General features: G+C 40.4%; 1 protein-coding gene across 1 annotated transcript; it reads left to right on the forward strand.

Moving 5' to 3' along the window:
* Positions 1–1240: 1240 nt before the first annotated feature.
* Positions 1241–13182, forward strand: KRCC1 (lysine rich coiled-coil 1). Its single transcript, XM_032469543.1, is given in 3 exon segments — positions 1241–1425; positions 11816–12110; positions 12112–13182. Coding segments are annotated over 2 exon segments (774 nt in total). The 5' UTR covers positions 1241–1425; positions 11816–11837; the 3' UTR covers positions 12613–13182.
* Positions 13183–13558: the final 376 nt, after the last annotated feature.

The following is a 13558-nucleotide window of genomic DNA, read 5'->3' on the forward strand; positions in this document are numbered from 1 at the left end:
AGAAATGCTGAATTTAGGATAATATTTACTTCTGAGGGGAGACAAAGTTCATCAGGAAGTAGGGAGAGGACATTTCAGGAAGAAGTAGCAGATATAATAAATTGAGTTATGCAATAGCTCAGTATTTACAGGAATCAATAAAGGTTTAATGTTGGTGAATCATAAAGTGAAAGCAGGGTGGGGAGGTGAGAACAGTAGGAGATAATGAGTTCAGGGAGGTGCCCAGAAGCCCAGTAGCAGTATTCATGTTTGACTTTCTCGAAAGGACATTGGGGAGCCAGAAATGACTTCTTGATAGAACCCTCTCGCCGTGTGGAGGGTAGACTGGAGTGGTGAAATCAGAGAAAGGATTATAAATTAGGCAGTAATTACCATGGTTCTAACAAAACCATGACGAGAACCTGAAATTAGGCAATGGCAGTGTGACAGGAAAGAAGAGCACACCCTAGAGAAACTTTTGCACTGTGTACCCGGGGACACACCCATCAACGGGAAAATGGAGCGGAATACTGTACAGCAGTGAAACGAATAAATAACACGCATATGCAACAGCTTGGATGAACCTCAAAACGTTGAGCAAAACAAGTCTCAGAATACTGCTAGAAAAAGACATATATCTTATGAAATTCAAAAACAAGCCAAACTTTTTTTTTGCACCACGCATATATGTGATAAAGAGATATACATGTGAAAGGAAATGGTGACTACAAACCAGGGCTGTGACTTCTTTGGGAAACGGGGAATGAGAGGATGAGATGAACGTGTGTGTATGCATACACACAGACACTGAAAGAGCCAGGAGGAGAGAGGGAAAATGTCATTTATGGAGCAATGATGACATACCAGGACCAAGGACTCTGCTTAATCTACTCTGTGTATTAAAAGGCTCTAACAAAAGGAAAACAGAAAAGTACGTGTCTTTCAGATATTTTGGAGGTAGAATCAGTAGATTTCCACATCTTTTTTTTTCTTACTTGGTGTTAGAATCACTCGCCCGAGGCGACCGGTCCCAGGAGCTTTTCCTCCGCTCCAACGGAGGGTCGCAGGGGCCGCAGGAGAAAAAGGCGCGAGGTCGGACGAAGCTAGCGAGAGGGGCGGGGCTCGAAGGAAGGCGGGGCTCGAGGGAAGGCGGGGCTCGGAGGAAGGCGGGGCTCGAAGGAAGGCGGGGCTATGGGGGCTTTTGGGAAGGGGCGACTGCGCAAGCGCAGTAGCGCGCCTCGCCGCCAGGGTGGCAGCGACCTCCCCTCAGGAAGGCAGGTCTCCGCCTCCTCCTCCTACCCCGCCTGTTTGGCGGCGGCGGAGGCGGCGGTGGTGGCAGCGGTTGTCCCTGCCTCTCCGCCACCTCCACCTCGGCCTGTCCCCTGCTGGCGGCGTTGGCGGGGAGGGGGACAGTAGTTGTAGACGGCTGCCCCTGCCTCAGAGAAGGTGAGTTCCCGCCCCGGCGGCGGGAGCGGCCCCGGCCTGCAGCGCCTCGACTCCGCCGCCCCGTGGAGGCCGGGCGCGCCCGGGGAGTGCGAAATGGCCGACCGGGACCCAGGCCGAGGCCCTGCGCTTCCCTTCCCACCCGCCGCCCCGGGAAAGGGGCACCAGGGCCCCCACGTGGAGCGTGGAGGGAGAAGGGACGCCTCAGCTGCCGGGGAAGCTGAGGTTGGAGCGGGAGAGAGGCGGCCGGGCCGAGGCTGTGGATCTGAAGTGTCAGGGAGAGGGGTTTGATGGGGGCACTCGGAGATCGGGGGCACTCGGAGATCGGGGCCACAGAGCCGGGGAGAGAAGGCCCCAGACACGGAAGGGACTAGACCTGCACTGGGTGAAATTCACCATCCTGGAAAGTAGAGACCTCACACGTGGGGAGAAGTGGGTTAGGGATGTGGGGAGAGTGGGCAGTAAACACGCAAGCTGAAAGTTGCAGGGGCCCTGGGGGAAGAGAAGGGGGTGAGGTTTTTAGGGATCACTTTTAGAGTTTTCCTTGGTTCTTGAGATAACACCCTATAAGACAAGCCTCTAAGATTTACAGGCCTGTCTTGACAGTGATCCAAGTTTTAATGTGTATCTAGCAGTGTCAGAGATAATAAAGCGGGACATCAGGGCGGTGAAAACATTTTATTCAGTAGGGAAAGAGCTGAGCTCCATTCCGATTTGTAGAGGTGACTGGGGGTTTTAAAGGGAAAATGAAGGAATAGGGGAGAGGTGGGGTTCAGGTAGAGTCAGGGAAGTGCAAAATTACAGAGGGTTGGCAGTGTCAGTGCATTAGGCCTGCTGTGTCTGCTTGCTGGCAGTTATGGAACTGAGGATTCTGTTTCCCCACGGAGACGGAAGCCCTCTTCTTGATGACCACACTCCAAATGAACGGCTTTCACATCCTTGAGAGAGACACTCCTGAGTTGTAGGAGGTACACATACATCTCAAAGGGACAGAGGAAGTATTCACAATTGTAAACCCTTTTTATTAAGTACTCTAAAAGAGGTCGGGGTGTTGGCTAGAACAAACAATAAATGTCTTTTGACAGCCGAGCTTTTCCAAGTCTGAGCTCAAAATGGGGTTGGGTCATCCAGGGGATGCAGCCACAGGCAGCTCAAGGCCATGTTAAAGTTTGGCCAGGTCTCTTTGTGCAGAAGTTTGGAAAGAATGTACTTGTCTATAGAGTTCACAGTTTTCACCAACACATTTTCCCTAACACTAAGAGCTATTTCTTGATTGTCTCAGTATGAGATATTTGAGTTCTCACAAGTCCTATATACCTGCAGACAAACTGCTTGTTCCAAACTGTGAGTTTACGCTTCAACAGTTTTAGAAATGGTTTTAGACAGTGAAGCTTGATCCCACTGCAGAATATCTAGTAAATTACTCAGCCACCTTCAGTTTCACAATTTTTAGTATTTACTGTGTTGCCTTATGTTGCATTTTGTCTCCAGGGTGAAAGATGATGGAAGCCAGAACATTGTTGGACAATTTAATTGCCTTTTTCCTGAGAGACACTAGTAAATACAGTAGTTTCATAAAAATTTCATCTTCATCCTCTTCCACAATACACTCTATTCTTGTGTGCTAGTCTATAATCTGTTATACCATTCACTTTGGAGGAATGGCAAAACAGTAAAGTATTATAAATTTCTTTAAAAATTTTGTAACCACTTTATATAAATTCCATTCACTAAAAATGGGAATTAGAAATTCATTGCAGCCAAATGATGTTCCATTAAGTCCCTTAGTGAAAGCAACCTTTGGAAAACTGGATTTAGCATCTTCAGTCAGCCTGGGTTAGTATCACTGTTTGAGATAAAAAATAAAGTCTTCTGAATTTCCTGCTTTCATACCAAACTTCCTGCCTTTCACTGACAAGTAAGCCTGAGCAGTTTATAGGCGTCAAGACTACAATTCATCTTAGCTCCCATCGTCAAATCACAGGAAGAGTTAGAAATGATTTCTCATGAAAAAAAACAGCTTTCTGCCAGACTTTTTTTATTTGTTTGTTTTTTGCAATGACTTTGAACATGTGCAATTACTGAAGACTTTAAACAAAATCAGTTCACGCTATGCTAGCAGTTACCTCTCTATACTGCTTCAAGGTGGCATGAGAATACTGGAATAGGAGTCTTAACTATTAATAGGTTCTACTGCTAATTTCTCAACCAGCTGTATGGCCCATAAGTCCCAAACTTTCTGGACTTGAGTTTTGTCATCTGTGGGGAGGATAGTTGGACTAGCCCAACTGAGTGATTCTCAGCCAGGGGTGCTTTTGCCCCACCCCTCATCCCAAAGGACATTTCACAATGTTTGAAGACTTTTTTCTTGGTTTTTGCCACTGGACAAGGAAGGGCTTTGTGAGCACAGGTGTAACTGGCCAGAGATGCCACAGACAACCTAAAACGCACATGGCATCAACACAAACACACAACAAACACAACAAAGGATTATCCTACCCAAAATGCCAGTAGTGTCCAGTGAAGAACTCTGCACTAACCAGTTGAGATCCTTGACAGCTTTAACATTGTGAACTGATTCTGCAGTTCCATATTGGTATTCTTGCCATGGCTTAGCCATGTACTAGGACAACAATTCATAAAACATGAAACTTTGACCTGTAACGGCCGTCAAGTGACGTTCAAAGAGTAATGAAATCTCTGTTGAGTTACAATTGAGACTATTCACTACGATTTCAAAACCAGAATATAATTTGTTACCTAAAAATTACCTCTTGTCACTTTAAGTAAATACTCTTCATTAACTGTTCAGTTAAGGGCTACTTAACAGATGGTAAATATTTGATATACTATTTAAAACATTAGTAGTGTATTTTTAGTTTAGATATTTATAAAAGCATAACATAATTGCCACTTATGATCGTACATGAACAAGAAGAGAAAAAAGAATGCTTGGTACTTGGCCAGTATCTTTTTTTTTTTTTCTTAAAAGACTTTGTTAGGAGATTCCTCCAAAAGATACCAAAAGAATTGTCATGCTTCCAGTTATTAAAAGTCTGCTTTCACTTTCAAGATCCTGATAGGACCATTAAAACTGCTGATCCATTTTCACCTATAGCTGTAACATTTTTACAAGGAACTCGTAAATGCTGGGCTTGATAATAAACAAATGTCAGTAAGGATTAAAAATTAGCAAGCAGAGAAGATATTGAATGTGTAACATAACAAATAGGATATTGAGAAATTAAACTCAATCACAAAACCCAAAGAAATACCACATGATCAGACTTACATGGAAAGAAATATATGTTGAATTTACGGTCAAGGTGTCAAGATTTTCCAGGACACTTTGTAATTCATTCAGTGAAGCTTCACAAATATTTTGACAATTAAAAAATTTTGACTGAGTAATAGTATTCCTGAGAAATCAGTAAAAACAAAACCACAGCAAACCCTGCTTATCTGCTGCTTTCTAAGAGAAAAAAAAGTAGGCTTATTTTTAAGAATGAAGGACATTTCCGGCTTCTTACTGAATCATAAACCCATTTACATAGCAATTGCCAAAAATGTTCCTTTGTTTTCCTTATAGTAAGCAGAGATTCAAGTGAAATAACCAAAAAAAAAAAAAAATTAGCTAACAGTCCTTACATTTATTTGGAAAAAACTTGGAGCTCCTACTGTGGACCAGGTACTGTTCCCAGTACTAAGGATATTGATATGAATTAGGCACAGCCCTTTTAAATGGCTCAGTGGTAATGTTTGATAGTGAAATGGAGCAGGGTGGAGAGGCCGAAGACAGAGTAAGTGGAGAAAATTCAGTTTTAAATATGGGCTAACCAGATCCTGATACCAGGAGTAGTTCTTTATTCTGTATAAATCTGTGCCCTGCCAACAACGTGTTTGCTACAGGCTCACAAGAGCACATTATGTTGTAAATCTAATGTTGGCAGCTGGGAAGAATGGTTGGGGGAGGAAGATGTCTGGTGAGACATTAATGATTATTTTAGTTTCAGATCCACTGACTTTTTTAGGTGTTAATATGTGAAAATATTGACTAAGCATATTAGAATGACTTAAGATCGCCCCTACTATGTCCATCAGATGCATGAGCATTCTTACAGACCCATTCACATTAACTGACCTTTCAGAAGGAATGGCATGTATTTGATAGCATTCTGATGTAGGGTGTCTGCCCTGGGTCCAAGTAAAATTAACTTCACAAGCAAGATCCTTGAGCTAACCATATTTTAAAAACCTTTATGCTGTATTGTGTTTGAATACCATGTCACAACACAAATAATGTGCTGTGAGAATGAAAAATTTTATTAAATTGAATTGATTTACTCATCAAACCTGTTAAACTGGTTAAGGTGTATTAAACATGTGTTTCATACAGTGCCAAAGGTAAATTCAGGTTTTTCAGTTTCTAAAAGGGTGTTTGGAATATACCAAATTCTCCCAGACAGGTCTAGAATTAGGAAAAGTTGAGTGGTTCTTGGTACTTTGTTAAGATATGAAGCTCTTTTTAAACAATTTTGAAGTATGAGCAATTCATACTATTAATGTGTCTCCTGTTTAACTCAGTAGTTGATGTGCTATGTTTACTACCTTAGCTTTTGTAACGGTTTTGCATACTACCCTGAAATAAAAAAGACCGAGCCTTGTACAGCTGTTGAATAACAATGTGCATAGTTTCATTTCTCCAAAATAAAGGACTCCATATTCTTTCTCTTTCCACTATATCTTCAGTATATTCTGTCAGGACAAACTACTTCTTGCTTAAGACCTAATACCAGCCTGTAAATAGCCTGGGTATTTCTGCTTAATATTCCATACCCTTGGATATTAAAGTACACGTAGCAGACATTAACACAGGACATAAACTGAAATCTTCAGAATTAGTTTAAAATCAGAGCAATCAGAAAAGATAAGGATCAAGTCGAACTTTCAGTTTTCATTAAAAAGAAGTCCCTCTGAAACATGAGTTAGCTTGAAATGCAAGGAATTAGGTACTCCTGTCAGGCACTCTTGCTCTATTTACACATCGCCTTTTCTCTTTTTGGCTTTCTATAGTTACTGGAATAATTGGTTGGAAGAGCATTTCATTCTATCAGTTAAATAGAAAAAAATCCTGAGTAACAATAAAAATAGCTCAGTAATACTATGTGCCGTGCACTTTTCTAAATATTTTAATTTCTTTAAGACTCACAACAACTCAGATGTCTGTTACATCCCATTTTAGAGATGAGGAACCTAAGGCACAGAGAGGTTGAGAAACCTGACCGAGCTAACACAACTAGTAAGCATCAGAACTGACTCCAGAGTCTCTGGGTCTGGCTCCAAGAAGCAGTGAGGTAGTTAACGTAATATGACAACCAGTAGTTCTGCACAGGTGACTTGACCTTTGTTAGGTGAATGATCCCTCTGGAAACAAAGCAAACATTTAAAAATCCAGTTTAACAAGTGAAGGTAGAATTTTTCCAAATATTCATTGCAGATCTTTCAGCCCCTCTAGTACACTCTGAGGTACACTTACCATGAATGGCATCTACTGAAAGTGTACAATTCAGACATGTCCTCCCATGAAACCACAATCAGAAGCAAAATGCCAAATATTTCCACCAACCCCAACAGTTTCCTCATCTCCCTTCGCAATCCACCTCTCCCTCCAGGCCTGTCCCCAGCAACCACTAATCTGCTTTCTATCACTGTAGTTTGCATTCCTAGAACTTTTTATAAGTAGAATCATAGTAGGTACTCTTGTGTTTTTCACTCAGCATGATGATTTTGTGATTCATCCATGTTGTACGTACTGCTATTTTGTTCCTTTTTATGGCTGAATAATTCTATTGTATGGATATACCACTTTTTTTAACCCATTCCCCTGTTGATAGACATTACGGTTGTTTCAGTTTTTGGCTGTTACAAATAAAGCTGCATGATTTGGGGGTATTCAGCAGTGTGTTAGGAGGTACTTGAAGTTCAAATGATACTTTTTATTTAAAGATTAAATAAAAAACTTTTATATAAAATGGATTTTTAAGGCTAGAGTTCAAGAAGTTCATGTTTTTAAGGTAAAACATGAAACTTGAAATCCATTTTTTTGTGATTGGTCTCTAAGCTCTATGCTCCCTAGACCTCCAAGCGATAAGAGTTCACTTGTCCGTCTAGATAGAATGCTTTGGTCAAAATGATCGAGACTGAGCAACATTCCTGTAGAAAGAAAAATTGCAATTTAGGAAGACATGTCATCTATTTTTCAAATATCAATAAAATGGGAATGTAAGACTTCAATGTAGTATAAATAGATTTGAATAATCAGACCCCTAAGAAGGAGGGTAGTAGGGAGCAGAGTGGAGAAGCATAGAGTATTCAAAAAGATGCTGAATTTAATTTTGGAATAAACAGATTCTATGAAATTCTTTATGTCTTTCTTATTGGGAATGAATAGATCAATCCTAGATGAAAGAAAAGGGTCGATTCTTTGTAGCATGCCATAGGTGTTACCTTGCTCTCTTCCTGCTTAAATTTTTCGCCAGTAACATGGATGAAGACATAGACTGAATGCATATAAAAACTATGTGAGAAACATAGCAAAGGTCGAGATTAAAAGAATTTGAATTTTAAAGATCCTCATAGACAGGAATGGTGGCCTAAACCTAAGATGAAGTATAAAGTCATTCGTTTAGAAAAATAAACCACTTACATTAAGTACCAGATGGGAGAAGACAGCCAATATGGAGAGAGATGCTACGTCTGGGGTTTTAGCAATTACAAAGCTCAGTAGAAGTCAGTAATATGTCTGCTATAAAACACAAAATACCAAGGCTGGATGCCCCAGATCATTTCCATGAAGTTCAGAGTCTTACTGGTGCCCCAGTAACATTTCCTTCAGAACGGTATTTTCTCGACTAAAAAATATATTATGAGATTAAATATTAGAGGCTTATTAAATGTTTTCATACTGAAATTGCCATTCTAATGAGCAAAAATTAGTACTTTAGCCTTGCAAGCACTCAGGAAATTAAGAGTTGAGATGGTATATGAAATGATATCCAGGTGAAGATTGAAAATAGAACCTTAAATGTCTTGTCTCCCTTTATTTTATTCATAGATACCACACTGAATGAACAAAGACTGAATACGTTTTGTAAAAGGCTTGTAAGGAGTAATGCCATAGTTTGAATCACAGTGGGTTTCACGTTATGAGGTAGGTGGAAAATAAAAGGCTTCTAATTTGTTAGCATTATGTATACTGAAGCTTGAAAAGCAAGCCAAAGTCTACAACTCTTAGTTCAGACTAAATATATTTAAACTCATGAGTGCTATCTTCAAAGTCAGAGGTGTAAATTTCAGATCACTGTTTTTCTAAAATAAACAATACTACTTATTTTTCAAGGGTAAAATACATACTTCAAAAGTTTACTTTCAGATTTACAGGAAGCAAAATAAGAAGTTGAAGGCAGATTTTGTGAATTTTCAGATGATTGATCTATGTTGATCCAATTCTAAACTTTGAATTATTTAATTGTCATAACAAAATTGTGCTTAGTTTCAGGTGAATGGGAGTAGAGTATTGGACAAAAATAGATTTTGTAATCTCTGCATCATTGTTTTTAGCTCCTCAGTTGTTACACAGTCTTACTACTTGGGGAAAGTTGATGCTGAAAAACTGAAGCAATTAAAGGGTGAATATGATCAGATTTCTCCACCAAGTTCTGATGAGGGTAAGGTTCCATTCATCTCTTCATTGATCTCTGTCTGCAGCATCTGTGGTCTCTGGGGACTGGCTTCTTTGACTCAGCATGTCTTCAAGTTTCATCCATGTTGTACCATTTATCAATACTTCATTCCTTTTTATTGCTGAATAATATTCCATTGTATGAATTGCTACATTTTATTTATCCATTCATCAGTTGATGAATGCTGAGTTGTTTCTACTTTTAACTGTTAGGAACAGTTGTGCTGCTGAGAACATTTTTATACAAGTTTTCATGTGGACATAGATTTTCAGTTCCCTTGGGTATATACCTAGGGGTGAAATTTCTGGGTTCTGTGATAACTCTATGTTTGACATTTTGAGGAACTGCCAAACTGTTTTACAAAGTAGCTGTACCATTTTCCATTCCCACCACGAATGAATGAAGTTTCCAGTTTTACCACATTTTTGCCAACACTTATGATTGCCTGTCTTTTTTTTTTATTATAGCCATCCTAGTGGGTGTGAAGTAAAATCTGTTTATTATCAAAGATGTTTATACACAGAGGTAGAGAAAACAGTATTATGAACCCCCCTGTACCTATCATCTAGTGTTAATAATTATCAACATCTTTTTAATCTTACTCGTGACTTTTCAGAAATAGCTTTATTGAGGCATAGTTGGCATACGATAGACTGTGCGTACTCCAAGTGTACAGTTTGGTAGGTTTTGACGAGTGTGTATACCCATGAAGTGATCCCCACGACTAAGATAGCAAACACATCCATACCCCAGCAAGTGTCCTGTGTAACAGCTCCCTCCCACTTCTCCCTGCCTCGTCCCCAACCACCCGTTATTGCTATAGATTAGTTTGCACTGTCTAGAGTTTTATGTGTGGAGAATCCTATATTATGAACTCTTTTGTCAGGCTTCTTTCATTCAGCATAATTATTTTGAGGTTCATCCATTTTATTGCTTTTTATCATTGATAGTACTCCATGGTCTGGATATACCACTGTTTGATTTATCCGTTCACCTGTTGATCAACATTTGTTTTTGCTTTTGCTTTTCCCTTTTCTGGGGCTATTACAAATGAAACTGCCATGAACATTCACGTAGAAGTCTTTGTGTGGACATACGTTTCCTTTCCTTTGGGGTCAGTATCTAGGAGTGAAGTAACTGGATCACGTGGTAGGTGCAGGTTTAACTTCCTCAGAAGCCACCAGACTGTTTTCCAAGTGGCTGCACCATTTCACATCCTCAGCAGCAGCGTCTGAGAACTCCGGGTGTCTCACATCCTCGCCAGCACTGGTATTGCCAGGTCTCCTTAGTTTCAGTCGATCTAGTGAGCGCATGGTCGTATCTCTGTGTGGCTCTAATGGACACTCACTCGATGACTAGTGACAATGAGCATCTTTCATGTGCTTATTGTATATATTCTTTTCTGAAGTGTTCAAATTTTTTGCCCATATTTAATCAATTATTTGTCACTTTATTTTATTCTAGTCAGAATTTTTATACTGAAGTTGAATAGGGGCTAAATTTTCTGACTCACTGAATTCGGCTTCATTTAAACTTTCTTTTTTATCTCAAGTTGCCAGTAAAGACAGCTATCTTTAGTGACTCTAGATTGCTGTCAGGCTTGTTCCTGCTGAAGGGAAGAAATCTTTGATTCTACGTGGGTTATGCTGCATCCTAATTTTTAAATAAAATATACCACCAAAAATATCTAGGACATTATCATCTCCTAGTTAGTATATTATCTGCTGTTATTTGTACCTTTGCAGGATTTGAAGTGGGAAAAAGAAAGAGAAATAGTTGTTGCTGCCCCTACCCACCCAAAAAAAAAAAATATATTAAACAAGCAGAGACTAGTATACCTAGTTCAAATTTCTTCTGAAACTTTTTTCTCCGTAAATCCTACCCCATCTCAGCTCTCTTCTCCATTTCCTCCTTAACCTTCCCACCAGTACGTTCTGTAACAGAGAGAGAACAAACCAGAAGGAATTCTAGAATGTTTTTTTCACCAATCAGAAGCAGCAGACTGAAATCCAAGCTCTGTGCAGAAGATACAGAACTCTGTTCCCTCGTCTTTCCTCGTGCCCTGTACCGCAGAGTAGTTTTGTCTCACGGCTGAATTTCTCATTTCCAGCATTCCCAAACCATTTTACAAACGTCCTTTTGTTATTAAGTCTTACAATACTCTGGTCAGGTGAGTATTTTATGTTTAGTTTATTTTGTTTGAGTATACAGAAGATTTTAAAGATCAAATCATTCCTCCATAGTTCATTAACTTTCTTAGAAAACAATATACAAGAAACTGATTAATCAGAACTTTAGAAATTATCTGAACATTCAGACCAGGCCACTCGCCATGGATGTGGAAGTCCATACATTTCTACATCCCTTACATTTTTAGCCCTACAAAATAATTCTGTACATCAGCTCCTTTCTGCCTTCTTCATCCTACTTCTGAGAAGGATAAAATGATTTGTGAGTGGCCTAGGCAGTGTTTGGCCCCCCTGATGCTCCTTTTTGGCGTATAGTATCACGGTGCTTAACTTTTATGCCAAAGTCAGTTTTAATTTGTTTGGGCTTCTTTATTTTGTCTTTTGAAATTCTTTTCAAGAGTAAAGGAAATATTCAGAATAAAATAATCTAGTAAGAAGAATTTTCTCCCATCTCCTCTACAGAGAATCCCTGGTTGTCAACCTAATGAAGCATTCAGAGAAGATATATGACTCTTTTCAAGATGAGCTTGAAGATTATATCAAAGTGCAGAAAGCCAGAGGCTTAGAGCCAAAGACTTGTTTCCGAAAGATGAGAGAGGATTATTTGGAAACCTGTGGGTACAAAGAAGAGGTTGATTGCAGACCCAGGTACAGAATGTTTGATCCGAGACTCCCGTATGAGACCGTCCAGACCTCCCCAAGATTGCGCAGTATCTCGCACACAGTGGAAAGGCGGTTACCGCAGTGGCCACCAGCCGGGTGACAGCAGGTGGAGCCTGGGCTCCCTGAGCTGCTGTCAATCCGCCAGGGACTGTTTCTCAGGAACCACAGTACCCCTGAGCCTTAGTCAGCAGGAGTATAACTGTCGCTCACACAGTGTAGAATCTGGAGTTTCCAAGCACCTCTCCTCAGAAAACGGAGCCAGTGCCCATCAAGCTGGTTATAAACAGACGCATCGGAAGAGATCAAGGCGCCCAGAGGAAGGCAGAGGACAACCAGGGGAGGAGCGGCCCAAGCATAAGAGGAAAAAGGCTTGTGAGGAAGTAGATTCAGACAAACACAGGAGCATCCAGAGAAACGAAACAGAGCTGGAAGCTGTCAAACCCAGTTCAGAAAAGCCTAAGAATCGAAAGGAGAAAAAAAGCCGAGATGTAGCTTCTAAGAAAGAGGGACGTAAGCGTAGGAAAGAGAAGAAGGAACAAGGCAAAGAAAGGACAGAGGAGGAGATGCTTTGGGACCAGTCTATCCTCGGGTTTTGAAGCTTTTGAACTGGTCCTCCCGTGGTTAAACTGAAGATCGCTGAGGGGCTCGGCTCTGTGTCCGTGTTCCAGCACACTTCCCGTGTGAGCAGGTGCGCAGGCAGGGTGAGCAGGGAACATTTAGCACGTTTGCTCTCCAACGTGGAGACGGCTGTTCTTCATTTTCTAAAATCAGCGCTACGTTGCCTTTACACATAACGTAATTCCCCTTAACGAGAGTGGCTTCGCTTTTGTTCGTCAAATTGCTGTGATGGTGGAAGTGTTTTTCTTGGAAGGTCATTTATTTGAAATTGGAGGATAGGCAGGCTTTGCAGAATCTATTTCTACATTGGGTTTTAGTTTGGGGTGGGGTATTTTTATATTCATCAGTTTTCCTTATGAAGCAATTTAGATTCTTTTTCCTTTACTAGATCTAACTTGCAATATATTTTCTAGATTGGAAAGTGGAAAATGCAATAGAGTATATAATAAGCTTAGGTTACATACAGTTTTGAACATTTCAGAGTCTTATACAAAATCAGTTTATATTCTGGAAATGTTTATAATATAATAAAGTTATAGTTTCTACAATTTTTTGGTTCTGTGTCAGTGATCTGTTCCTATTCAATGATGATTTTCTTTTGGAAGAGCAATAACTAAGCATATTTAAACCCACTTTTTAGGATAGAAATGTATGAATGATCACAACTTTTCCAAATAGTTGAAATTGGGACATTTATAAGAAATAAAATGCCGTTAGCTTATTCTTTCCTGACTAGTGTTTTCGTTATGATGATCCCCTCCCCCTTTCTTTGAGGAGGAGTTGCGGATGGGGGTGGAATCCAGAGAGGGCCTCAGCTGGTTAAGTCACCTCGCTTACCAAGCCCAGTCTCCCCACCCGCCGATATCAGGGAGGAAAAGGCAAAATAGGGGATGCTTCACGAGCTTGCGTTTCATCCTTGCATGG

This window comes from Camelus ferus, chromosome 28, assembly GCF_009834535.1.
Source record: "Camelus ferus isolate YT-003-E chromosome 28, BCGSAC_Cfer_1.0, whole genome shotgun sequence".
NCBI lineage: Eukaryota > Metazoa > Chordata > Mammalia > Artiodactyla > Camelidae > Camelus > Camelus ferus.